General features: G+C 47.3%; 1 protein-coding gene across 2 annotated transcripts in view; it reads right to left on the bottom strand.

Moving 5' to 3' along the window:
* P4HA2 (prolyl 4-hydroxylase subunit alpha 2) overlaps positions 1 to 27,555 on the bottom strand; it is a 33,081-nt gene extending 5,526 nt beyond the window's left edge. For both annotated transcript variants that reach the window (XM_008054660.1, XM_008054659.1), the window contains exons 1-11: positions 27,018 to 27,555; positions 19,409 to 19,504; positions 18,655 to 18,751; positions 18,112 to 18,263; positions 15,228 to 15,365; positions 11,516 to 11,755; positions 10,069 to 10,262; positions 9,103 to 9,279; positions 5,583 to 5,653; positions 5,295 to 5,394; positions 30 to 83 (exon numbers count right to left, since the gene is read on the bottom strand). In XM_008054660.1, the coding sequence (XP_008052851.1) occupies positions 30 to 83; positions 5,295 to 5,394; positions 5,583 to 5,653; positions 9,103 to 9,279; positions 10,069 to 10,262; positions 11,516 to 11,755; positions 15,228 to 15,365; positions 18,112 to 18,263; positions 18,655 to 18,751; positions 19,409 to 19,490 (1,305 nt within the window). In that variant the 5' untranslated portion in view covers positions 19,491 to 19,504; positions 27,018 to 27,555. The remainder of the gene's footprint in view (positions 1 to 29; positions 84 to 5,294; positions 5,395 to 5,582; positions 5,654 to 9,102; positions 9,280 to 10,068; positions 10,263 to 11,515; positions 11,756 to 15,227; positions 15,366 to 18,111; positions 18,264 to 18,654; positions 18,752 to 19,408; positions 19,505 to 27,017) is intronic.
* Between the last annotated feature and the right edge of the window lie 208 nt (positions 27,556 to 27,763).

Here is a 27,763-nt window from a genome sequence, read left to right as displayed (position 1 = left end):
CTTTGAAAGTACCCATGATTTGGGCTTACCCTAGAGAAGTCAAAGTGCGGTTCATATTGTCCTCCCATTCCATAGTTTGCAACCTGGTGGGAAACAACAGCATTGGACCTCGTCAGCAGCATGAATATCCTTGTAGCAGCTTGTCTTTCCAAGGTCATCATCTCCCCAGGTCTGTAAACAACAGCCTCTCTAAGGTAGAAGACAACGATGCCCTGCCAGCACAGTCAGAGCAAGAATCACAAACATGTCTATAACTGTGTCCAAATGTACACAAATGTGGTTTCCCAAACAAAGTACGATGGGTGAGCTCCAGATGATCACTGTGCAGAAGCTCCAGCCCTTGATGGACACTCAAATGGTAGCCAACGGAGCCACCCGCTTCAGGCAGGCCCCGGCCTGGGTCCTGTTTGTTTGGGAGATAATAAGAAGGTATCCAGAGGAAAGTCAACAATAAACAAAACTAGGATTTATCTTTTAACGCTAGTTTTGGAGTTACTCAGTGCCTGGCACTGCTCCTGCCACCTCTGCCACATGCCCCAGTAGCTGTTTCCGCTCAGGCTGAGCAGAGCAAATTCCCACAGTGGTCTGCTGCATGAAGTGCTTTTGCATCCAAGTGAAGCAGCAGGACATGGGTGGTCAGCTGCTGGTTGACCAAGAATTGCTGCAAGACCTCAGGACCCCCCAGTGTGAGACTGAACCTGCAGTAAGACTCGAGCCACAGCAACTACAGGTGTCAATAATTGGATTAGAAATGGCAAATGCCTTTATGAACAGTTTATCAGAACAATGTAAGGTCCTAAATCACAATGATGACTTTAGCTTTCACAGACAGAATGAGACAAGGTTCAAGATGAAGTGCAAAATCTGATATGGAAGCTGATGGATTAAGTGGCATTACCAATGTCCATCTGGGAACAGCTGGCTACATATCTTATTGAAACCAGAAAAACTTCTGGGACTCAGTCATTAGTTAGCAGAAAATTGGCATTTTTTGGTATATCCTTTTAGCCAGTTCCAACAGTCAGGTTAGAGATGCTACAAAGCTGGCAATAACTGAAAAATACAGAATTGTGGGAAAGAAAGGGATGATGGACTTTACAAGAGAGGCAATCCTTTTGCTGGTGCCCAAAAAGTTTGCCAAATGTGATAAAATGCAAAATTTGGGCAATATGATTTTCAGCGTCTACAAAAATAAACATTTTGATATGAAGAATCAGTGATGGAAAGACAATGTCATCTACTGTTTCAGCCTTCAAGATTCTTGTACCAAAAATATTTGGAAATTCTGACAAGAGTGCAAGGAGGCCTGTTTCAGTAGGTGGGCCCAAAGCTGGAGATGCACCTAAGGAGGAAAATGCCAGAGCAGTTGACAAAATGTTGTTACAAATGCTTTTTACAAATACACCTTTTCTTTGGATCCATTAAAGTCAAGAACTTGAAGAAAATTTTAAACACGACTGAATGCTGTGCCAATGCACTCCGGAAAATTCAGTCACTGTTTGTTGCTAGCACTACAGAGTATGACTTGGATGAATTCCAACACTTTCACTTGCTGGATGGATTGCTTAAACTTTCAGATCCCAGGTAGTGAGAGGAGCTGCACTGCTATAGCTAGCATAGTCTGGAGATTTATATTTTATCATGTTGCTGCCACTTCTCCTATACTCTCTAATCCTGTTCCCATATAAGTACCAAAGGCATGGGAAAGTCTGGATTTACCACAATAAGATTTGCTATCCAGGCACACACAAATCCCTAGACTCACACCTTTAATAACAAGCAACTGTACATCAAAACTAGTTCCTATGAGGAGGTATTTATTTAAATCTACAGACTTTGCTCTATTCACAATAGCAAAAACATGGAACCAACCATGCTGCCCATCGAAGCTGAATGGATAAAAAAGATGTGGTACATATACCCAATGGAATATTATGCAGCCACAGAGAAGGACAAATATATGGACTTCGCAGCAACTTGGATGGATTTGGAGTCAATCATGCTCAGTGATCTATCACAGAAACAAAGAACAGAGTACCATATGTTCTCATTCATAAGCGAACCCTGAACAATTATAATACTATAAGAAAGGGATTGGCAGTAGTGGGAAACTACCAGGGGAGGTGGGGTGGGATTGGCAGTTGAGGGAAACTGCTAGGGGAGGGAGGGGCACACCTTATCAACAAGGGTACCTACATAATCAATGTTTGTACACCTATCCCTGAATTGCACCCCACACCTTTAAATTTAAAAAAAAGGAGCCAGGCTCGGTGGTTCAGTCTATAATCCCGCGCCTTTGGGAGGCCGAGGTGAGTGGATTGCCTAAGCTCGCGGGTTCGAGACCTGCCTGGGTAACTTGGCGAGACCTCATCTCTACAATAGATCAAAATGAGCCAGGTGTGGTAGCGCGCGCCTGTAGTTCCAGCTACTGGGAAGGATCGCCAGAGGCGGAAGGATCGCCGGAGCCCAGCAGGTTGAGGCTGCAGTGGCCAGGAGCAGCCACTACACTCCAGTCTGGGTGACAGAGTGAGACTCCAACTCAAAAAAAAAAAAAATTTTAAAAAAAGGAATAGGAAAAAATAAAATAAATAAATCTACAGACTTCTTGTTACAAGAGTCAGTTACTTGAAAGACATGAGTATTTATGATTCTGAGGTCATACTAAGGGGGAAAAAGGTTAGAAATTACTGGTGAGGTAAGACATCACTGAGCCAGCAGTCTTCAATTTTAATAGAATCCTGGAGGTGTAGCATCTCTTCCTCTAGCAGACAGACCCTCGTCCAATTTACCAGGAAACCTCAATTGCCCTCTTCTTCCAAATGGTCTATAGGAGACACATCAACTACAGCTGAAAGAGTGTCAATAAGTAGAAGAACCAGCTCATTTCAGAAACCCTGTAGCATACCCAAAGGGATCCTAGTGGACCCTGGCGCCTAGGCATTTATCACACTGCAAGTGGCCCATGTGGAGTGAGGACTTAGGGACGAATGCTGAAATCCAAGTTCCTGGTCCCCAGACCATGAAGGGTCAAAGCTTTCAATACCATAGCTGGCAAAGGAAATGTCAAGACAATTCCTAAAAGAATGCAAACAAAAATGATATCTCAACCACTTGGTAGCTGTGGCCTGACCTTCCAGAAGAGCCCTGTCAATAAGAGCCGCTCCACCAAGCGGTCTAGCATTCAGACCCCAGACAATTGAGCTTTAACATGGTAAGAGGCCAGACAAGATGAAGTAGTCAGGGTTGTAGCAGAGAAGGCAGTCTATAGCCAAGAAGCTGCTGCCTTCTGCAGTTGAGTATGAGACGAGGTTGCAGAGAATGCTGCTGGGAAGCTAACCAGGAAAGCAACAGAGGCACAGGTCCTGTCTACTCAGCCTCTTGGTCTAAGGCATGAAATCAGCCAATCAAGTAGACTGTTGTCCTTGATCAGGGTCATGAGAGTTCTGAACATTGACTCTAATGTAGAAGAAGCAGCGGCAGATATCTTTTAAAAAAAAAAAAACACTCCAAGAAGATATGAATCAAGATAATGTCAACAGGGATGCATTTAGAGCTTCAAGAGCTCCCCCTGCTCTTGAAATGGCAGTACTCTCATACATATAAGGCAAGTGAGAGATATGGTGGAAGTCCTCTATTGGTGTGCTTATCTGCAGAACTTACTTTAAAATTACAGAACACTAAGCAGAACTAAAATGAGAAAATTATATAACATTTCACAATACTGCAAGGTAATCAGCATGTTTTTGAAAACTTTGGTGGACTTCACACAAATCCATAAAAATGAGCTTCAAAACTGGTTTTCCAATTGTTGATGCAGCTACAGAGGAAAAAAAAAAACGAGAGCTGATTTGCCTGGGAATGTCTGGGCAAAAGTTCAGGGAATCCTTTCCAAATGATTTTCAGCCAATATTCTAATGAAATCTATGACTGATGAGACCCAAACACCAAGCCTAAAGGTAAAGTTTGCTATCCTTAAACATACAGAAACTCTGCTATCTTCAAATATACAGAGAGTTCTTGGGGGGGGGGGCTCTAAAAAGATCCCAGTGAAACTTCTCTGACAGTGTCTCAGGTCATCAATTACAACAGAAACCAGAAGTTCCAGTGTTCAGAAGGGAGTGTAGCCAGTGCTGATTTGAACTCAATATGCAAGAAGATACACTATTAAGGAGTTTTCTCCAAAATCTTTCAGCATGGTGTTGCCATGTTTCTTCATACTCACTTTGAAATAAAGTTGAAATAAAGGCAGGAAGCCAGGGTCCCAAGGGAAGTTCTCTGACAAGACCCCTCTACTTTCACCAGCTAACCGTTCAGGTCTCTCGCTTCCACCAACATATCACAGTGCAGGGTCCTCCCACTCCCCCAGTTTTTTTGTGTCTTAACTTAAAATCAGAGTGCCTTAATCCCTCTGTGACTCAGCCAGCTGCAAACTTTTTCCAGCCGATTTGAATCCAAACTGGGGCCTTGAGTATTCCTAGGCACTGATATATGGGTGTTTAGATTGTTGCCCAAAAACCTGAAAGAAGCTGGCTCCAGTCCTGAATCAAATTCTCTAAACCCTCACATAAACTCCATACACTGACCCCACACTCTGCATGTACTTGCATAGCTTTTCCCTCACTGTTTATGACAAGGATTGCTGTAGTCCACTATGTAAGTTCCCCTAATAAATGCTTTAGACTGATCATATAGGCGTTTATTGCTTCTTTCTTTAGAATCCCAATCAGTCTCATCTCAGAACGGTTTGGGCACGCCCATGCAGGAACAACTTTTGGGACAACTTCAGCTGTGGATTTAGCAAGACAAAACACATAAAAATCTTTTCTCTCCATGTGCACCTGACTATGACACAGAACCATGACCTCTGAAGGTATTTTTAGCTCTCTCAGGGCTGTCCATGGGACCATTCAGGATTTGAGTTTCTGTAGTCAAGAAGACATGAATGATTCTCTGAACCTACAACTGCTATACAAAATAAAATCAATTTCAAAAGCTGGAAGAAAAAAAAAGAAGACATGAATGAGCCTGCTACACCCACTATTGATCCCCAGCTCCCAGCATATTGGGCATACAGTAGGTGTTAAACTGATATTTGTTGAACATTAACTGTTGAATGCCAGTGGGCATGATTAATTCTGGTTTCCCATCATAAGTTCACTCCACATTCACAGCATCAGGCAGTCATACAGTTTATTAGGCAAGCCCCTCTTGGTTTGGTCCGGGGCACCTTGTGAGACTATTTAGCCAAGAATACCCACTTCCCAACTCCTAGAGTTCCCAGGGACTAGCTGTACCTGCAACAATTCTGCAGTCTTTACTGTTAATCCTGTGATGTGCTGCATCCGACGATTTACTCGGGCTACAACAGGGTCATCATCTTCCTCCAGCCAGGAGCTAGGCCAAAAGAATAGGGCAGGAAAAGAAGATGGGAATGGCAGGCTTAGGTGAGATCCTGCACCCACTCCCCTGGCACTAATAGGCAGTCCAGGGTGAATGCTGCAAGAGGATGAGGCAGGACAAGCTGAACCACCCTCCCTTGCTTGAGTAGGCACTAAGGCTTGAGCACCACCAAATTTGCTTACCTTTTGGAAACCCTGTAGCTAGCAACTGTGAGTACGCCTGTCTTGGGATCACGAACAGTGGCTCGTGCAAGCTAGAAGGCAGGAAGAGAAGGCAGACTTATCGTTTTTTTGTCTCGAGTATTTTCCCAGAAAGCATTGGGATCAGATCTGCTGACATACTTTTGAGGGAAGAAGCTTTGTAGGCAAGCTTTGTAGGCCCTAGTCAAGGCCCATGATTTTGCAGACCAGTTAAGGGCAGGAGCCTGAGGCCTTCACATTCCCAATTGCTATCAGATCCTGCTCACTGCCATCCTCCACCACTAACCAGCCCCTCCTATGCAGGTCTGTGCTGCCTGCAGAATTACACCTATGAAGCCTGCTTTGTCCACCCATTCATCTTCCTGGCTAGCCCCATTCTTGCCAGTCCCACATACAACCGCTGCTTCAGCACAGCCTAAGCCTAGCTACTCCCAACAGATTCAGACTGTGCTACCACTCCTGAGTCTCAGACTTGTATGCATCTCTCAACTTGGTCAAGTTCCACCATCCTTCTGAACCTCAGTGGCCTCCACCAAAAAACCCAAACAAACACTCTCCTGCTGCACCACCTCACATGGGGCTCCCACAGCTGCAAGAAGAAAAGACAGTATAGTCTTCACTCCCTTGGGATCCTCACAAAGTCAGATGATAAAACTAAGAAAGGATTTCACAAGTTAAAATAAGTGAACCACTGCCTAGAAGCCACCTACCCACCATATACTTGCTCATGCACACACACACACACCCCTCACCTACCTCATGCTCCCCAAATCTCCACAAACAGGCTCAGTGATACTCCCAGGAGGGACACGCTTCCCAGAGCCTGCTCCCATGGCAAAGGTCCATGCACTTCAGCTGTGGACTGCCCTAACGACATGATGTGGGTGGGGCCGTAGGCCCAGATACCCCCACCCCAACAGCACTTACCCTTAATTTTAATAAATATTTGATGAGTGCCTACTATGTGCCTGGCACTATGCTGGGTGACTGAGACATGGCCCCTGCCCTCCTATAGCTCAGGCAAGTGGGGAAAACAGAAAACCAGCCAAGTAATCACAGCACGGCATGGCTGAGCTTAATGTCCTGTGTGAGCACAGCCTACAGGGTCAAGAATGGCTTCCTAGAGGAGGAGAACACCCAGCTGAGACCTGAGGAGTGAACACAAGTTAGCCAAGTTAGAGAACTTTACAAGAACAGGGAAGGAACAGCAATGCAGAAGCCTATGAATGAAAATGGGTATGACACTCACTGTGGGATTAAAGGTTATGGGAAGGAGTAAGAGAGGAAAAGCTGAAAATACAAGCAAGGGCCTGGGCTTGATGCAACCGTGTGGCTAACGAGACACAGGAAAGGCTTCATGGAAGGGAAGGACACTTAAAATTTGAATGTAAGATGGATGACTGTGTGAAGGCCTCATGGAGAAAGGGCTAATGAGGTGCTGGAGCAGGAACAAGGAGGCCACAGCAGAGGTCAGAGCAAGAAATGATGGTAGGCTGGGCCCGGGGATAACAGAAGAGATGGAGAAAACCACAGATTAGAAGGCTGCTCAGGGGGAAAACCCACCAACCTAGACACTGCTGCCACAACATGTTCTGGTTAAGATGGCCAGTGCACCCAGCACAGGTGGCTTTCCTGAGTTCACCCACATGAGTCCCTCCCTGATGACAATTGCAGACACAGCGAGACCCCAGTCAATCATCTGAGCCTCAGCACTGGTCTGACACCCACGAAGAGGTTCGGGGTAGCTGTGCTCTGCCCCTGGGGAAAGACAGGGCTGTTCTGAACATGGGCCAGAGACCCACAGGCAGCTGCCAAGCATTCCCCACAAGCCAAGTTAAGCTCACTGGCCCTGCTTCAAAGTCAGAATAGCATCTGTCCCTCAAAGCCTCCGGAAAGGAGAGGTCAGCTCATGAAGGCCAACATGTTTGGCTCTTCACATGGCTTCTCTTCAAAGACAAGTGTTCCCAACACTCCCTCCCCTTCCCAGCCACACACACATGTGCACACATGCACACAGAAATCTTCTCAGTGCCTGAGACTGGTAACTGGAAACTAGGAAATTAATTTTCTTCCCTGGACGACTTCAGAGCTGACCCAGGGAGTGGAAAGGGGGGTCCTGGTCCCTATTCTCCGCACTCACTGGCAGGTCCCTCCCTCAGTCACATTAAAACACCAACAACTGACTCTAAGCTCTAGAAGGGTTAGCACCTCAGGTCAAGGTTGTTCTAAGATGAGGTCCAGGAGCCAGGACAAGAACCTATTTCAGGTCTCTCCTTGAGCATCAGGCTTCCTGACCACCTTGACCACCATAATTCCCTTGGAAGCAGAGCCACAGAGAGTCCTGTTAAACCCTCCCTCCCAGTAATCAGTGATGGGATACGGCAGCAAGTGGTTCTCTTTGAAAGATGTCAAATAGGAATGAATCTTTTATGAACTAGAAACAGAGTAATTTTTTGAACATGACATATTTTCAAAACCAACAGCCAACTGCATACTTAGCAGTAAAATACCAGAGGAATTTTCGAGAAACTCAGGAATGAAACAAGGATGCCTACTGTAATAATGCTCTAGAAGTTCTGGCCAGTTCAATAAGACAGTAAAAACAAAGGGACTATAAGTATTAGGGAAGAGAAAACAAAATTTTTCTTATTTGCAGATGATAATACTATCCAGGCAACCCAAGGGAATCAGCTAAAAAACAAAAACAAAAACAACAAAAAAAAGGAATTAAGTCCAACCACTAGCTACAACCTGTACAAGTCTCAGTTTCCTCATGGGTGAAATAAAGACAGTGACACACCCTACTTAAGAAATGTAACATTTAATATATGTTAAGCACTTAGAAGATTCTGTCACACTTAACTCGATAAATATTAGCTTCTACCATGGAATATATTCTTAACAGTTTACCACATAACAGTAAACAAATATAATAATGCAACAAGTTGAAATCTAATGATGAAGAAATAAAGTTACAATAAAAAGAAACTACCTAGGAATAAACTTAAGAAATGTACAAGACTTACATGAAGGAAACTTTAAGAGCTATAAATAAATGGAGAGATTGGTCATGCTCTTGCATAAGAAGACTCAGTATCATAGATGCATACTCTCCCCCAAGTCATTCACTTCACTTGCAGTCCTAATCAGGAGCTTCACACCACCCAGCTACAAGTACCCTATGGAATAGTTCCTAAAAACTCACCCACACACCAGTTCCCAATCAAGAGAACTGACATGTCTGTGGCCCTTCCCTGCTCCCAGCATGACTTTCCATCACAGCATTGTCTGTTCACATCAGTTCTCCCATTTTTCTTCCCCACTGAACCATGAACCCCCAAATAAGGCTGAGTCTGTAGCACCTCAATATTCCCACGGTGAACTCATGCTAGATATTGATAAAGAATGGCTGGGCATGCAAATAAACTGCCCACGGTGCCAGGCATGAGAGACAGGATCTGCCTGCTTCAGCACCCTGAGAAGGATCTACAGAGACACCTACTTTGGGTTTTGCGATCTCCTTGATCCTCTCGATCTCCTCATCAGACATGACATCGTAGTACCTGACGATGTGCGGGCTGTCCCACTCGTCCTCCTCTTTGAAGGGGGCAATGAGCAGCTGTGGAGCCCTGTTGCCATGGTGGTACCTACAGAAAAGTCTCTTCTGCCTCCGGGGTGTCTGTAGAACACAGAGAACAGACCCTGAGCTGAGTAGTCCTAAACCTCAGTCCCAGTCTGGCTGTCTGCAGACACTGGTCTCACATATGGCCAGCAGCTGCTTCTTTCTGCCCTAACACAGAAGAAAACAAAAGCCCCTCAGCTTGACTGGCATGAAATGACATCTCAAAATCATGCAATTTTTCTTCCTTCCCAAGATGAACTCTTTGTCCACAAGTCCTGTGGCAGAGGGTAATTCCTGACTCCTTTCTCAGAGATTTGAGTAGGTTTGAAGGACTGGAACAGGGGAGAAGCTTTTCCAGGTGGAGGAGCCAGTGGGAACCACAGACATGGGCATGGAAAAGGCCAAGAGCCTGCCTCAAACCTGGGCCTCCCAGAGGATGCACTGGGATCCCAGGGCTCTCAGAGGCCAGTGACACCCAATATACCAAGCTCTAGCACATGCTGTGTCTCTACCACAAAGACTTACTCTCTGCTTGTACCTTGACTTTCCTCGGGGTCTGAGGCACATCCACCCATTATTTTCTTCATAACAGTAAGTCAAGCAAAAGCTGGGTAAGGAGGTGAGCTCAGGAATAACTGAGGGATCAAACTCTCCCTGGGGAACCAGGAGGGATAGTCTCCTGTCCTACACCTCAGAGAACACCCACAGGTCAACCTCAGCAAATGCTACAAAACACTGGGGGAAGAAGTCCCTACAGATAGAGGAGTATATTCCCCAAACCTGCCTGCCCAGAGCCAGAGTCCAGGACCACAGCCTGGGCGCCCTGACCCCCCTCACACATCTCACCAGTTTGACACCCTCCCCACGACAGAGGCTCTCGTACACATCCCTCTCAGGCAGGTAGTCCACAGGCCTCTCATAGATGCCTTCCTGGGTTGCTAGCTCAGCTTCTGTCTGATTAGATAACATTTTTTCTCTTTCTTCCTCCAACAACCGCTCAAAGTACCGCAGATTCCCTCCAGCTCGTTCATGGCTCGGGTCTGGAAAAAGCAAAGAACATGAAGAAAAAGGAAACCACAAACATCTGTTAGGTCGTTTAGAGAAATTATTCTGTAAACGGTTTCTCTCCCAGCAACTCACTTGCACGCTGCATTCTGCCTTCCACAGCACCTAACTAGACTATGCAGTCACGGCCAAAAAGTCAACAGAGGCTCTTCCCACCATGGTCAAAGATGGCAGAGGAGTATATCATCAGAGGGGGGAACACTTAGCTAGCCCTCAAGGGCCTCCTTCTCAGGTACCCCTGGAGGTCCCAAGCCCAGAGAAGCAGTTCAGAGTCCTGCCTCCTCCTCACAACTTGACTGTATGCCATTTACAGCTGTTCCCCAGAGTGCATCCACTATAGCTGGCCACAGACAGAAGGCAAGCTGAAATAGCAGCAAAAGGAATACCCATGCGACACTACCACAACTCTGTCTTGTGGACCTCACAACACCCAAAGCAGCAGGCATGGCAGGATTTCTGCGTCACTCCTCAGGTAAGGAAACGGAGGTCCAAAGATGTTAAAAGACTTCAGTTAAGGTTATATAGAGCAAGAATCTAGGTGTCCCGACTCTCTGTCCAAGGCTCTTACTAACACACTTGACAAAATCTACAAAGCTCTCTTTCCCCATCAGTCTTGCAAGATACTTATATACTAACTTACATCAGACTCCAGGACCAGTGAAAAGAAGCAGGATAAGAAAGTCTTTGCTGGGTTGTGAAATTCCAGACAAAGATATGCCCATATATTTGTAAAAGGTGGAATGCATGGGATTTAAAGGCAAAGTGCTTTTGGTCTTCTTCAGTCCAACATCACAAGATACAAAAAACACCAATGACATGCCAAGTCCTCCTCTTAGACCTCAGGCCTCTAGCATAGTCACTGTTTGTCACTGCAGCAACTCTAAAGAACAGTCTGCCTCTCGAGTTGGTACAGACTCAATAAAGGCTCCTTCCTGCATAGTGACAGATGCACCACAGAACTGGGTCCCTATTTAAAAGGGAACATGTGGAACCAGAAGTGCCTGAGGGTATCCACCAATGACTGGGCAAGGGCTAAGGCCAGGATGGAGGTGAGTAAGGAGCTAGCAGGCAGCTCGACTGATCCTGAAGTCAGTAAGGCATTAGTCACTGGTCAAGCAACAGAACACACCAACTCAGTCCCAGGACAGGGGTCAAGTACTGACCAGCAGACCACAGTTCCTCTGCCAGCTCCCCCTCTTCACCTTACCTTCCCCTAGAATCTCCTTACCAAGAGTGAGGAGGCGGCGAGTGAGCTCCAGGGCACGGTGCAAGTCACCCAACTGGAAGACGGCATAGCTGAGGTAGTCTAGCACCTGGGACTTGGTTGTGATACCTTCCTCCCCGGCATCAAGCTGCTTTAACACCTGCTCCATCCACAGCACTGTATGATAATAGTCTCCTTCATTGTAAGCCGACCGTCCCATTCCAAAGCAGTCATCCACACTCAGCATTGCCTGGTACTTGGTTCCTACAGCAGGAGAGGCAAGTAGTCAGGCTCCCAAGAGCCTCTGGGATAGGGAAGGAGATCCTCACTTCAAGGAAAAGCCTGGGAGACTAGATAGAGGGCATCATCCAAGCAAAATCCCACTAGGGCTTTAGACCACACACCCTAAAGGGCCACTGACACAGTGAGCACAGATAGATGGCTCTGCCCCAGGCTGGGTTTCACAGCCAATCTCCTAGCCTCAGACTCCCCTCCTCCCAAGTGGGAAGGGGCCTTGTTATGGTGGGGCCCAGGAAACCCTATCAGGAAGCATTTTTTAGGACAATGGGAAGGTCCTGTGGGCCACAGAGATGATGTCTGGTGGGTAGCTGGTCACATGAGTGTAGAAGACAGAAAAATTAGCTGAATCTAATAAAAAGAATTCAGGTGGCAGCTGAGCCATGGATGAGGATACTCGCTTGCAGGAAGTCTGAGAAAAAAGTGAAGAAGGTGGCTGAGGCTGGAGCTCCAGGGAGCAATGACCCAGAAAAGACAGAGAGTAAGCAACACTGAGAGGGAACCAAAGGCAGAAGAAACAGAGGGAGTTGGAGCAGTGTGACAGATACCAAGGGAGGTCACGAGCCAAGGCTTGCAGTGCCAGTTTAGGCCATTAAGTGACAGGGACCTTACTGAGCATCAGGTCAATAGGTCTTGTGACCATGGGTGGGTCTTCTGCTGTAGGACGAGTGCTAGAAAATGATCATCATGAAGATAGTTTCAAGCCAATAAGATGAAGCAACTATAGAGAACTGCAAGATTTAGGGTGGGCTCAAGAAGGAAAAGACTATATGTGTGGTTCCTCGGAAGATAATGAGAAAACAGATCTTTTGGAGAACAAGGAGGGGCTATGACCCTCTCTGAAAAGCAAGGACATCTTTCAGCAACCCATTAACAGCAATCTGGGCAAGGCTGACATGAAAGAACTGCCTCAGAGAGGGCTCCTTCTGCCTGGAATAAAACCCCTATTGCAGTAGCTTATCTGCTTCAGACACCAGGGTCTGCTCTCCCTGGAGGCACAGGAAGTAACAATGTAGGGAGGAAGTTGGGAACAGTAAACACAAGATGGAGTTTATAGGCAGGCCAGGGACTAGGGAGCTTCTGGAGTCCGTTTTCCCTCTCTACAGATATCCTCTGACCCTGTAGGCCCAAAAGCCTGCATGAATGGACGATGGTCTTAAGGCGTGAGCTGGAGGTGCGAGCTGGAGGTTGAAGTTGTTGTGAGGTTGGAGTCTGGAGATAAGTACAAAGACATTAGGTAGCTAGAATTCACAGGCCTTAGGATTCTGGCTGAGTGAGCTGGAGCTCTGGAGCTGGACTAAGCTAGGTCCATGTGGGCCTCGTTATGGCACCCACCAGCAGTATGACTATGGTCAAGTTACCTAGCCTCTCTAAGTCTCAGTCTCCTTACTTCTAAATAAAGATAATGCCATCAATTTTAAAGAGTTTGTGCCAAGAATTCAATGACATGACATATTAAGAAGTCTCCTATGATTCTCAGGGTGCTACTGACCAGGAGCTATTTTCAACATGTCTTCCACAGGCCGAGAATGTTAAGACTGGCTCCTGGCACTCAGCATCCTCCCCAGAAGCCAACTCAAATGTCTACTCCCTAGAGAATACTCCTGGGAGAGTGACAGCTGAGCTGAGTGCTAAGGGGCAGTCAGACATGGGGTAGCCAGCTGATGTGGGTAAAGGTATTCCTGCAGAGGACGTGAGATGAACAAAGGCGCTGAGCCATGGCTGAGAACAATGGGCAAGGAGGCCAGGGAAGTGGGCTCATGCAGGACCTCTAGGACCTCTAGGACCTCACACAGGAGTTTGGGTTTAACCCTGGAAGCACTGTGACCAGGAACTCATGTGAACACAGGTATGCGTAAGACCACAAGGAGAATGGTCTTAAAGAGTGAGTTGAAGGTGTGAGACAAGTTAGAAATGTATTTTAATAACCCAATTGAGAAAGAAATGGTTGTGAGGCTGGAGTTGGGGGATAAGTACATTAGGTAGGTAGAATTCACAGGCCTTAGGATTCTAGCTTAGGCAGCCAGTTTAGGACACATGAAGTTGGAGGAGTCCATGGAACATCCAAGCAGGGCTGCCTCGTGGGCATTTGCCTACACTGGTTGGAAGCTTGGGAGACAAGCCTTGGCAGGAACACAGATCTGGATGTCATCCACATATAGGCAATACCTCAAGTGATGGAAATGGTTGTGTTCACCTGAGGAAGGTGCCTAGGGAGACAAGGAACTAAGGGTCAAGTCCTAGGGAGTCACTCTCTTCCACCTCGCATCCCCATTCAGGACACTCAGGAACTGAAGTCTGATTGTAAAAGGTCAAAGCCAGGGTACGGCTCTTTCCTCCCACCAGCCAATCTCACAGCTTCAAGGTGAAGATCTTGAAGTGCCCTGAGCTGTCTTTTCTCCTGGCCTCACGGCCTGGTTTGCTCCAAGACCTGAACTGAGGCAGAAATGAGAAGTCCACACCATCTCCTGTTGCCTCATCAGACTCCTTATACCAAGGCTCCAGACCATGACCAGCCAATAACAGAGTTCCTCTGGTTGTATCTCCTCCAGGGTCCCCATGGGTGAGGTGACATCTAAGATCTAATAGAGTCAAAATGAATCCCTTGGTTTATTGGTCTCTAATTCACCCAAAACATCTTTTTATAAACCCTGGGGCAGTCCATGGGAAAAGAGGCGGCCAAGTAAGAGAGAGATGACCAGAAAGGCCAAAATAGAAGAGGCAGAGATTGGTATATCAGGATTCACAGGAAGGGAGAAGATCCGCAAGAATGGGGCAATCAGTGTGTCAAATGCCACTGGAAAGTTAAAGGATGTTATGTCTGAAACCTGTCCACTCACTTGACCAGCCAAATGGCCACTGGTGACCTTGCAAGAACAGGATCAATGAAAAGTGCAGGAAAGGCCAGACACTGTGATTGCCGGAGTCGATCCAGCAGCCTAACCAGGACGGGGGAAGAGATGGATCTGCAGCAAAGACTCCAAAGAGCTTCAGATCCTGAGGGAGACGTGTAAGATGGGCAAGAACAGAGCCTATGTGAGAACTTATGGGAAAGTCCAGAGAGGTGGAGACAGAATGAAGAGAAGCAGAGACTGTAACTGAGGGGACATAGGACAAAGGGCAGAGATCAGCCTTGGACAAAAACAAACTGGAGAGGAGGATGGAAGCAGATCTGGATGCAGACTTGTGTGATGCTCCGGGTACAGACGTGGAGGTTCCTGAGCAGCAGCCTCGGCTAACATATTGGGAGGTGGCAGGGTAGGGGCTGGCGGAAGCAGCTGTCATGGAAAGGGCACCAACTGGGGACCCAGAAGAGGATCACCACCAGAGGTCGCAGCGCACATGAGGGTAGAGACCATAAGTTGGTGGTGGCTCCAATTTGTCCAGCCACCAAAGAGACACACACAAGAGACAGGCAAAGCCTAGAGTAGTGAATCACCTGGAAGTTCCCCTCTGGAAATTGTGCCTGGGTCCAGTCTGTAAGTGTCCTGAAGTCTCATCAGAGCTTTGGCAGCTCCCATCTCGTCCTCATCAGTTGGGAAGAACTGCCGCTGCACTGAGAAGTTGGCGATAAAACCTTCAAAATGAGAGTGAGAACAAGAGGTTACCCCTGATCCAGGGGCAGAATTCCACCTGGGACCAGAGGATCTCTGGTTAATGGAATCTCCCTGTCCCTTCCCTCAAAGGCTGTTTCCTCTTCCACCAGGAAGTCTTCCCTGCTGTTCCAGTCCATGGGGACTTCTTTCTTATTTCCACCGTACCTACTGCTTACGCTGCTCATTTGGAACTGAACAGAAATGGCCCCCACACTAGTTAACATTTGGGAGACTAGAAATCTTGGCTCCAAAGCACTAAGTCAGACTTGGTGGAGAGAGAAGGAACACAGGACAGAGAAGGTGCCTGAGAGGGGCACAGGAAAGGACTCAGGGAGGACCTATCAACCACCCAGTGAAAAATGAATCCCATGGAGAACCTTAAATCAGGATTATTGGGCTGGCCACACAAACACAATCTTCTAGCCCACATTTCAGGTTGAGGAGTCTAAGGGACAAAGGTAGTCAACTCTTGGAGCCCATTTGGAGACATTACTAACCACTGGCCCTTATCATCCAGAAAGGTGATGATGGCAGTCCTGGAGGTGCTGCCCTTTTCCCCCAAGATTACCAGCTGAGGGACCACCTGGCCAGGCCAAGCACCAAGGCAGGGCTGCACCAGCCCAGCATGATCCCTGAGAGACTATACTGGGCCTTGTTCTGCTCTGCAGGGCACCCCCACCACTCAGACCTGCAATGCACTCAGGGCATGAACTCCCCAATTATGGTGCTCAAGACCACCGCCTCAAGCCTGGGAGACCCCCTGACCATAGAAGTACTCCAAAGAGGTACTTCTGGGACTCCTAATCCTAGCCATAAAGATGTGTATCTCCTACAATCCCAGGACTCCAGGTGGGATCCAGGCCCTCCCACGCGTATTCATGACCTTTAATTCTGCCTGTGAGCTAAGAGTTATAATGCCAAGATCATCTTCCAGCCTCTTCCCAAGAGCAGCTGCACTTACTGCCTCCTACTTTCATGATTTCAGACTCAAACATCCACTTCTAGCTATGCCTGGGGACCCAGGGACCAAGAAGCTGTAACCTGTCTTCCTCATGGCTGCATGGTCAGGGACTCTAACGAGTTTAGAATCCAGGAAAAAAGAAAACATGCCTCCGGGAAAAGTCACACTGTCAGCATGCTCTGTTCATTTCAGGGTAAGAACTCAAACTCAAACTCAGAGATGAAACTAATCTATTGCTCTCTGAGTCTGTCCTATCTCCTTCCAGGTGACTATAAGGCTTTCCAAAGGAACCAGATGTTGACGCTGGGGTTGGGGCTACAGAAAACAAGATGGGAGAGCGAGGTCATCTGGGCAGGCTTAGCCTCCTGTAGTGCAGGCAGAACAGCCTGTTCTGAGCTACAAGCCCAGGCTGGGAGGCAGGAGTTTGGGAAAGGCAGCCGTGGTTTCTGGAGGCAGTGAGCTCACTGGGCACAGCTCCAGCCCGACTGAGCTCAACAATCCCTCCCTGGAGGCCACCCTGCCCCCAAGCCCAACCCAGTCTGGCCACATGGACTAACGTGTCTCAATCAGAGAGATGGTTAGTCTAAAGTTAATAAGCACTTGCCGTTCAGGGGAAAGCAGCAATGAAGAGATGGGCGTGGTGGCACGTGCCTGTAGTCTCAGCTACTCAAGAGGCTAAGACAGGAAGATCACTTGAGCCCAGGAGTTAAAGGATAGACTAGTGCATTATAATTGCACCTATGAATACAGAGATATGCACAAAGAAATAGGTAACAGATTGCTGATAATTTGAAAACAATCCCAGGTCCAATGATTTGACCAGTTTGACAGTATGGCAGTATGACAGATTACTGTCCAGTTATTAAAATCGTGTTGCAAATTAGTTGGGTGTGGTTGTGGATGCCTGTAGTCCCAGTTACTTGGGAGGCGGACGTGGGAGGATTGCCTGAACCCAGGATGTTGAGGCTGTGGTGAGCCTTGATTATGCCACTGCTCTTCAGCCTGGTTGACAGAGTGAGATCCTAACTCATTTAAAAAAAAAAAGAAAAACATGTTGCTAAAGAACATTGAATATAATGGCATACAGAGAAGCTGGGAAAATTCAGAAAAAGACTATATGTTTATGTCACAAATCCACCAAGAGACATGCTTTGTTTGTAAAAGAACAGGAATGAATTTAGATGAGGCCTATGCTCCCCAGCTTGCCTTGGTCCCACCCAGCTCACTTGACTCATTTTATTCTTATTTATTGTTATCTTCCTCGTGCCATCTTGTTTAAGATGACTCAATTTTTGTTAATTTGTTCCCCAAAGCAAATAAGTTTGCATCCCCTGCTACACATTATGGATTCATCTTTTAAATGTACGTGCATGTGTAGAAAGACTGTCATTTTAATAGTGCTTATCATCGGGCAACTGAATTTAGAATTGTGATTTTCTTATGTGATTGTTTTTGTAGTTTCCAAATTTTCTATAAAAACACGTATTACTAAAGTATAGTTAGAAAAAAGTATTGTTACTCAAAAAAGAGAACTAATGACACTACAAAAAGTCAAGAACTGTTCATCATTACATGATAAAAAAACAAGAACAACCAATCTCCAGGTCCCCACAGAGAAAAGAGAGAGCCACGAGACTGGCAGAGTCCACATTTACACAATGCACTTGCCCATCAACACCCAGGCCCAAGACAAGCTCAGATACAGCCACTCAGGCAGGAGCACACAAACATGGGCTCACTGGAGCACCCTGCTCGCCATGCCTCACCTGCAGCCGAGTCCTGCAGGACAAGGTCCTCCAGCGCAGGCCAGTCTGTATTCAGCCGTTTCACCAGTTTGTAGGCATTCACAGGGTGGGCCAGGTAGCCCTCAGGGTCAGCAGCTGACTTGCTGGTCAGTGCTTCCATTTTGTTGGCCCATCTGTGGAACCAGAGAAAAAGGAAGACTAACACGCCCACCCACACAGGTCTTGACCTGTGGTAATTTCTCTGGTGAGATCCAAGACCTTCTCATTAAGAGGTAATAAAAAATGAATACAGTTAACTCTACACAGATACTTCCAGCCCCTTAATCTGAATAAGAGTTGGGAGCACCAATGTAGGCAAAAAGGTCTTAAATAGAAAGGAAAATAAGTGACTTATCAGCCCAAGTACTTAGCTACTCTGTAGGACTGGCATGAAGTAACTTCCAGGCTAGCCCACATCATCCTCTCAAGGGTTTCCTCTTACAGGCACCCTAGATGGTTTTCTTGAAGGGACAAGGGAGAAGCGGGCCAACTCAAGGTGGGTGTGGGGACTTAGGACACTGGTACCTCTTAATCTTGGAAAGCTTGGCTTCCTCCATAAGAATGTACTCCTTCAGAGATTGAACCAGGTCTTTCTCAGCATAAATCAGGTCAGTCATGTGCCCTGCAAAAGAGAAAAGAAAGGACTCGTAAGAAATGGATTATGGATGTCCAGCCCCCTTCCTTCGGCACAGAACACCAGCACAGCAGCAAGTCTCCTGGACTAAGGCTACATTAGCTCTCTGGGGATCATAAGGACTTGGAGTTAAATGGGGCCTAAGCACTCACATGGTCCTAGTCCCCAACTTCAGGAAAAGAGAGTCAGCACCAAGGGGCTACTCAAGAAGAAATCACAAATCTCATTTTCCCACTGTTACCCAGTTGGCGATGTCACTGGGGCATGGACATCCTGGGGACTCACCAGTGGGGAAAAAGCCCTGAAACTTATAGACAGAAGAAAAGGATAAGCTGGATCCTCAGGACACAGAGGGTTTGCTGTTCAGAACCACTCTCTGGTCTTGAAGTAAGGTGGTCAAAAAAGGCCAGAGAGCCTGAGTGCAGCCTGCACTTCCCAGAGAGACAGCTGGTTCCCAAAATATCCACTTCATCAGGATCTCAGCAGGGAGAACAGCTACTCTGCAAGCTCCACTCTCCCCAGAACTGGTCAGAACCAGTGGATGAGGTCATCTTGCTCTGAATACAAACAGCCCTCAGGCAGCAACATCCCCTAGCATTTGAGCCAAGGTATCATCAGGTAGATGACAGTCCCATTGACACATACCAATAGAGGTGAAGAATTCAGCCTGCACATAGCTCAGGACACCAAACCACGCCATCAGCAACGTGGACATCCAGAGTTTCATGGTCACAGAAGTATCTGCAAAGCATTCAGTGACATCCACTGGATCAACATAGTGAAAAAGAGCAATTTAGGTGAGGAGACACATAACACATGTGCACACATGTACATATACTCAAACATGCCAAAATCCTGGCCTAGTACACAGAAGCTAAGAAGGATATTCAGAAGCACTAGCAGAAGGAACACAAGGTGTGAAACCAGTGGTATGTGCTCAGTTCTGGACCCTGCTCTGGGAGGCTGTGTGCCCAACAGAGAAGGTCCATCCTCTCAACTCCTGGCAACCACGTATAATATGAGAAGGCTGAATCCCAGTGGGGTACAGTCAGCTCTGGCTACAATTGTCTGTCAGTCCAAGACTCTAGCCCACTGCTTCTCATTTCATAGACTGCTGTTTGTTTCTATCTTACCTTCTAACACATGTGCCAAGATAGTGCCAAGTTCTGGGGACTGAACCCCTGCACATAAAAAGGAAACAGTACAGAAGAGACAATGACAGAAAAAACTTGACACGATATGCTCTGGGGTACCCACTTCCAAACTGAGTGTTCAATAGATGGTCAGCCAGAAGAGAAATAAAATTGATCTGTGCCAGTCTGCACCTGCCAGAAAGAGAGCTGTAGGGTGTGGCAATCCTGGGCAGACACTGCTCTTCCTGTGGTGAGGCTCCTTGGCAGACACTGTCCTCACTAGCCAGTCACTACTCATTCACAAATATTTACTGAAGACCCATAGATGCCAAGCACTGAGCTAGGCACTCAGAATACAAAAATGAATCAGTTCTTCATGGCCAAATCCTCCGGCTGGGCTGCTGACATGGGGAAGAGGCCAGCTGCTGCCTTCTCATCCATCTAAAAATAGTCACATGCAGGCCTGAGGGGAGCAGGCACAACCTGGGACAAGCCCCACTGGCAGTGGACCTCAACACACAACAGAAGTCCAGACATCATCTCTCAGCTCAGACATGCAGCCTAGATCATACGAGAAGCAGAGCACCCGTCTGTACCCCAGCTTTGCCAGTTTTTCCTCTTCCTGCTCTACTATAGCCAAATCCCACAGGAGTACTCAAATGGAAAGTTACTAAGAGAAAACAAGAAAAAAAAAGGACATACAAATGCTTTCCACCACCCCGAACATAAGCCTTATCTGACAGAATGCTAAATCTGGGCTGACTAATGCCAATTCATCATTTTTTTGCCTGCCATGGTCGATTAGAGATAGTCACACCCACCAGTCTTCATCTCACCCGTTCAGAAGAAATCTCAATCCATTGTGATTCTAGGTTAGGCTCAGAGAAGGCCACCCATAACTCCCATCCCCAAACAGATTCCTCTATCAGAAGAAGAGAGAATAAATGGTCCCATGTGTGTTCACGCCCCTGCCAAATGTCCGCAGAGCCAACAGCATGCCTGTCAGTCTATGTAGTAGGGGCCCAGAGACACATAGGACAATTATTCAACCCAAAACCTCCTGCAGGATTGAGAGTACTGAGCTATAGGGTCCATTATGGAGATAAAGCAGAAGAAAGAAGTCACTGAGAGAGGGTAAGTAGACCCGAACTAGACCTTAGATGGAGTCCAGGCCCTCCTGCTTCCAGCCATAGGTCTGCTCCCAGGCCTCACTATACTGTGTGCTCTACCCAAGGAGTCCAAAGGCCTCTCTCCTTGCTTACACAAATGCCTTTCACTTCAGGGGCTGAATGTCTGTTCCTTGTTCCTCAGAGGTTTGATACAGCCTTCTTCTGTATGTGTGTAGAGAGAGGACAGTAAAAAGCCAGAGTTGAAAGGATATTTCTGCGGACGGTGAAAAAGCAGAAACTGCCCCCTCGGAGCTGGGGTGGTGAAAGAGCAGGGCCCAGGCAGGATACCAGATTGAACACGGTTGGAAGTAGAGGACCCAGTAATTCTCCCCAGGTGTCACCAGTTGCAGTTGCATACCTCTTCAGAGATCAGGCAACAAATTCAGGGAGGAAGAAGCCTCTCAGTTCCCTTCTGTTCATACCATCCACAGCTCATACCTTATAGCATGCAGGAAAAAGCAGCCAGGTCTCTTCATTACATGAATACCAGCTGTCATTTCTCTGGAATGTGCTGTCTGGCTTAGGCTGAGCCCATCCATGAATCTCAGCCTGAAGGCAGAGCCTCAAAGAATCACAGATGGGGTTTCAGGAAATGACTTACCAAGAGCCTGCAAAGTCCTGCTCTGGCCGGAGAGGGAGATGATGACTCTGCAGGCTCAGCAAGCTGGGGCACCCCCATGCAGCTCTCCGACTGCCACATCCACACTGCCATCTCAAGCAGGGGTACCTTGGAGCCCCACTCCATTTCTCCTTACCCTGGCCTCTTAACTCAAAGGGGTTTGTATAAAGGGTCATCTAGGTAGAGTCAGGTTGGGAGGGAGCAGCATCCAAGAGGTACTGTGTCCCACAATGTGGGAAAGGCCAACGCACATCCCATCTCATACCTACACCCAAAACTGCTTAGGACAGAGTGGGAGGGAGTACATGTGCCTGCCTAGGGCCCCCACAAATTGTCCAGTGCTGCCAAAACCTTCCTGGGAGCCCTCGGAAATCCACACAGAACAGGCCTGGAGACAGGCAATGTCAAACCCCCTTTTATGAAAAACAAAGTGGCATCAAGCCTGAGCAGAAAATCAATACAGAGTTTTATCTGAGCTGCATCCCCAGAGTTTAGTACAACTTCCTTCCCATATCAAACGCATAACAAAAAGTACTTCATCACAGACTTGTTCAAATTAGGAAACTACAATAGAGGACTTTACACTTCTTCCATACAATGAATTGTTACATCATATATAAGAATGAATACTGAATACCAGCATGGAGAGATCAAAGCATACTACTAAGTGAAAAAAGAGTCAGCTTCAAACAATATGGACTCCATAATTCCACTTTTGTAAGGAAAAATTAATGTAAGTATATATATACATACAAGAAAAGTCATGTATCTAGCACTATTTTAGTGAAGTAATTTTATTTTTCCTGTATGCTTGTTTTTCTAACTTTTCTACAAGGAATTCTATAGGAACTTAAACAAATATTTTATAATATGTTTAAATGTAATGGAAACAAAGCAGGTCCTTCTCAGACAGACTCTAAGGAGGCCCTGGCAGCTCCAGAGTGTGGACCCCCACAGGGAGGTTCCACAAAGGCTGCCAACACCCCAGCAACAGTGATTCACGCACCAGGCAACTGGCACCGTTTCTAAGCACAGGGCATTTCCAAAACATACAACCAGAGGTTTCACTAAGGCTGCTCTTTGGAAAGGACATTTACAACCTGGCCAAATGGCCATGAAAAGATGTTTCCAGATGCAAACTAGCAGAGTCCTTAGCTTCTCCCCTTACTTCATCAAGCAGGACCCTCTGCCAAGCTCCCAGCTGCAACCCAAATGCAACAGCTTGAGTTTTAACAATGTATTCAACAGCCTAGAGACAGAACATGGGCTTGCTGAGAACAAACAGGTCTTGCTTGGTACTGAACAAGAGGCTGCATGCCTTCTGTGAAGGGATAAATCCTGTCTGAACAAGGCTCCCCGCCACCTCCTCCTTTCCAACCTCATGGCCCTATCTCCCAGGGCTGTGGTCAGCCAAGGATGATAGCTGAGAGGACCTGCATGCTCAACCGAGGAAGAGCTGTGCAGAAGTTCCACGAAGCCCTGCCAACGCATGCAGATGTCCATTCAGGCCCACAAGCTGCTGTCACGGATCCCAGGGAAGAACAGGAGGCATCCCACTCTCCTTATCTGATGTCATACCTCAGCAGTCACCCCAGTCTGAGCAATACCCTGGTCTAAGCCACATCTCATCTAGCCTCCCTCCCACTTCTGCACTACAAAGTAGCGGGCATAGCTTACCGTAGCCCTCCTTTGACTCTCCACTGCCATCAGGACAAAGTTCAAACTCCTTAGCCCAAAGGGTTCTTTGGATTCTGGGACCTAGATCTGCCTTCTCTAGCCCCATCTTCGCACTCCAGATTTCATATATTCAACAACTATTTCATGTGAAAAACATTCTCTTTCACCAAGAACCTCATGAAGCCTAGATGTCCATCTGTATCTTTCCTTATACTTTCTCTATCTGCCATGAACAGGTTGATTTCCACTTCCCCACTTGAGTACCATCAACCCACAAAGTCTTGTTTCAGTGACTAAACAGTGAAGTAGCAGAGAAGACTACTAAAATGGATGTGCAAAAGCCAACTTGGATTTTAAGTTGTCGTCTTGACAGAGACTTGACAGCCTGTGTGAGATTAACTCATAGGAAGGAACTCTACATGAGAACAAAATCCATATACCACTATATTGGATGGCTCTTGCATACCACCTTGTATTCCTCTTGGTCTCATCCTGGACTGCTTGCATAGCCACAACCCAGTGGAGAAGACTGTGCAGGCCCTTGCCAAAATCTCTGGTTCCTCCCACTACTTCCAGACTCTGATGAAGTACCACATGGGTCTCCCCAGTGGCTACCAAAGGGCTCTGGTAGTACAACCAAGGAGTGAGGGGGAGTTAAGTCCTTGTGAGGTAACTGCCCAATGAAGGACTGGAGATAAGAGGAGATCAGCAGATAAATTCAGGCCTCCAGCAGTCAACTATTCTGAGACATGGAGTTCCTACAGAATTTACACAGAGATGTCCTGAATGGCTGAACTAGTAGTACACTTCTGCACAGAGTAGCCAGCTTTCCAAACACCACCTTGTATTTGCTTCCCATACTTCTCTACTTCATTCTTCTCCCTCACCCTGGCTGCCCTGCAATTACATCTTCCAATAAAGCACTAAGTACTTAAGCCCTGCCTCAGGCTCTGTTTTCTGGGAACCTAGTCTAGGATAATCACTATTTATGTTTCCAAAAATCTTTCATTTCTAACCTCTAATTCTCACCAAAACCTTGTAAGCTAGATAATCACCTCCATTTCAGGTGTAAGATGTAAAAGATGGATAACTGGGGTTGAGAGGGTTTCCTAAACATCTGACTGCAGATCCATGACAGAATTGAGACTCAAACTCAAAACATGCTTTCTGCTGGATATTGCTGGCATCCAAATCCTACTCAGTAATACCTGTTACCTTGCAGCACAGTGGCCTCCCACACAGGGGAGCCATACTTTGTCCTGGCAGAGCATACCTGCCCAGGTTAAGGATTTTATCATGGTTTATCCTTAATGTTCACAAAGCAATTTCATGACATCCCTGGTAGGATCCTGTCTGGAGGAGGAGAGCGTCACGGACCCAGAAAACAGCAGCATGGTGCTATGAATTCAGGTGGACAGTTGCTCCTACCCAAAACATCACAGTACTCACAAAAAACTACCCAGCCCAGCCCAGGGCAAAGTCATGTAGTCCAAAGGACAGGTATACCTGCCCAGGAGTCAGATAGACCAAGACTATATCCCAGCCCTACCAACATTTCCTGACTTTGTGGCCCTCAACAAGCGATAGGCTTCTCAAAGCCCCAGTTTCCCCATCTATATGATGGAGATAATACTAGGACCAATTCTATTGTGGCTATAACCAATGGAAGAAAAAATACTAGGACCTACATTTTGCAGGGCTGTTGTGAGGATAGAATGAGATGACAGATGTCAGCAGATATCACAGTACCAGGCATAATTTATGTCAATCATCAGCACCAAGGACATCAGAGAAATATCAGTGAACCTGAAATAAACAGCCTAAGTCAGCTGATTCCTGGATGAAGAAGAAAGTCCACACTAAGGGACTAAAATTGCAAATAGGCAGAAACTGGGTGACCTCCATGTCCTAGGAATGCCAGAAAAGATGAAACATTTAATTCAGGAGAGACTGGAGTCAGGTGTAATGCAGTACATTGACCATCGGGGATAACCCTGGAACTGGTCAATCACTGGCTCTAAAGCTCATCAAGGAAAGTTATCTGGCAAAAGGCAGGGGGCTGAACGGCTACTCTAGGATCTCACATACTTCTGTGCCTCTGACCTGCACATTCCAGGCTCCTACAAGTACCAGTCCTCAGGATCTCAGTTACACCCTGGCCCTTAGGAATGCCAGAGACAGAACAGGCTACACGCTAGCAGCACTTCTGAAAGGTCTAGGGCAGACAGATCTCATCTGAGCTGGAGAAGATACTATCCAAACACTTAAACCTCTGCCCTTTAATGACACCACTTCCAGGGAATCCAAGAAATCTAGTCCACACTTTTCACTCCCCTCTGCTCTTTGTGAGAACAAAAATTGTCTTTTTATCCCTCATTCCATGTCCCTAGCACAAAACTCACAGACAGGACTCACCAGCTCCCTTTGCTCTAGGATACGCTGATTTTCCAACCTAGGAAACTTCAAAAGTTCAAATTGCTAGATTTGAGCAACTTTTTCAAAGTTTAACTCTCACTCCAGCACTCTGCTGGGCTAGCACGTGCCCGCATCACAGCTTTCCCAGCCAACGTCCATCTGCATAACATTAAACTCTTGACAGATCCCAAGAGCCAGGGCCACACCCCCCAGCCCTCTGCACACTATCAGCCAGCGTGGCCACAAATCAGCCAAGGCCTCAGACCCTCCCAAGGATGTGAGAGAGCAGAGTCAAAAAGGGAGGTTCTCTCAGGAAATAAGAAGACCCTAGATTCCCTCACCCCACTCATTTCTCAGAGATACACCCACGCAATCTCTTCCTTTGATGAGCACTCACAGCCGGGCTCCTCCCCTGGCACATGGCTAGCTGCCAGGCTAGAACAGCAATCTCAGAGAGATTATGAGCTACCCACAGGCAAGAATAGTGCCTGGGTCACCTCTCCTCCTCCAGCGGCAAAGTAAGCACTCTCTTGGATACCCTACTGCAGAGCCTGTGACAGGATAGAAGGGCCTATCATAAGCCACAGACAAGGCCTCAACTTAGCTGTGTCCATGTTGGCCTGCTGAGCTGTCGGAGAACTAGGGTAGTCCAGAATGACAGCATCTTTGGGATGAGGCTCCCTGCCGACTCACTCCAAACTTACTACGTGGCTTCACTGGCCAGACTACAGAGTGGACATTCTTGGCTGTGAGAGCAAGAAGGCCCTAGGAGAAAATAACTCAAAGCCCAAACATGCTGTGAGTGGGGGAGAAGCAAACAGAGAGGCTGAGCCCTGAGACCAGAACCACAATGAGAGACTGCACCCTGGACACTTTAGGGCAGTTTAAGCACAAACCAAAGGTAATCCTGGTTCGCTTAACAGAGAACGAAATTATGGAACCTATTGTCTCAGATATAGTAAAGCTGAGAACAAGCACAGGCTTGCAAAAACATCCTATATGTCTTCAGTGAACAACAAATCTCTGAAAAGTTTGGGACACTTGAGAATGCCCCAAGTTACAAAGTAACATCTTTCAACCCTTGCTCTTAGGACCAGGATCTGGGGTTGTCAGGCCCCAGATGGACTACATCAAGAAGCACAAATCTTGGGTGTCAAGCGTCTCAGTCTTGAGAGGGGCCCCAGGGCTCTACAACACCATGTTAAAGGTGTGAGATTAGAACACAGAGGCCAGCAGTCCACCTGTGCTGCCCAGCAATACCTGAGGCAAGAAGTGTCTCCACCCAGGCTCACACTGCAAGGGTTCACTGGGTACCTTCCACGTGAAGGGCACAGCACCAGGACTGTCCTCTCACTCCAGGCTCTTGTGGACAGGGTCCATGGGCATCTATGCCCTAAGTGTCCCTTCCCCATTACTTTGCTTCCACTAGAGTGCCATAGAGCATGACGTTGACCAAGGTCTGCTCCCACTCACAAGGCTGTTCCTGTGGCTATGATACCCTTTTGCCAGTCTTCATCAGACCACTCCAGATCATGGGTCGCTTCTTCCAGGAAGTCCTCTGGCCTGAGACATCCAGTCCTCTACCAAATACATAGCCCGTGCTCCCTTCCAATACAGCACTCACCACACCGCTAGGGTCCTGGACTTTCCCGGTCTTCCAGTTCGCCTGCCGCACTGGACTAGCACCTCCTTGCAGTTTCTGACACACAGCAGGGTTTCCTTGGTGGAATTAGTTAACTAATGACCACGGTCTCTGCAGCTGCTGAGGAAAAAAACCGCAGGTTCGACAGGGATGTCTGGGGAGAGAAAAGACTAGCTGATCCAACTACCCATCTAATGGGCACCAAGCTGGACCTTGCCTGGCCAAGAGCAGACTCCCAGCCCTTGTGAAGGTGCCGAGTGGGCCCCACCGACACCAAGCGGCCCTTCGGGGCAGGCCGACGCCCCCGCCCCGGGCAGCCCCGGGGTCAGGCGCCCCCTCCTGGGG

This window comes from Carlito syrichta, unplaced genomic scaffold (genome assembly GCF_000164805.1).
Source record: "Carlito syrichta isolate Samal-C Ts95f unplaced genomic scaffold, Tarsius_syrichta-2.0.1 Scaffold297468, whole genome shotgun sequence".
NCBI lineage: Eukaryota > Metazoa > Chordata > Mammalia > Primates > Tarsiidae > Carlito > Carlito syrichta.
The sequence above is the reverse complement of the archived record's forward strand: the minus strand, read 5'-3'. Positions and strand labels throughout refer to the sequence as shown.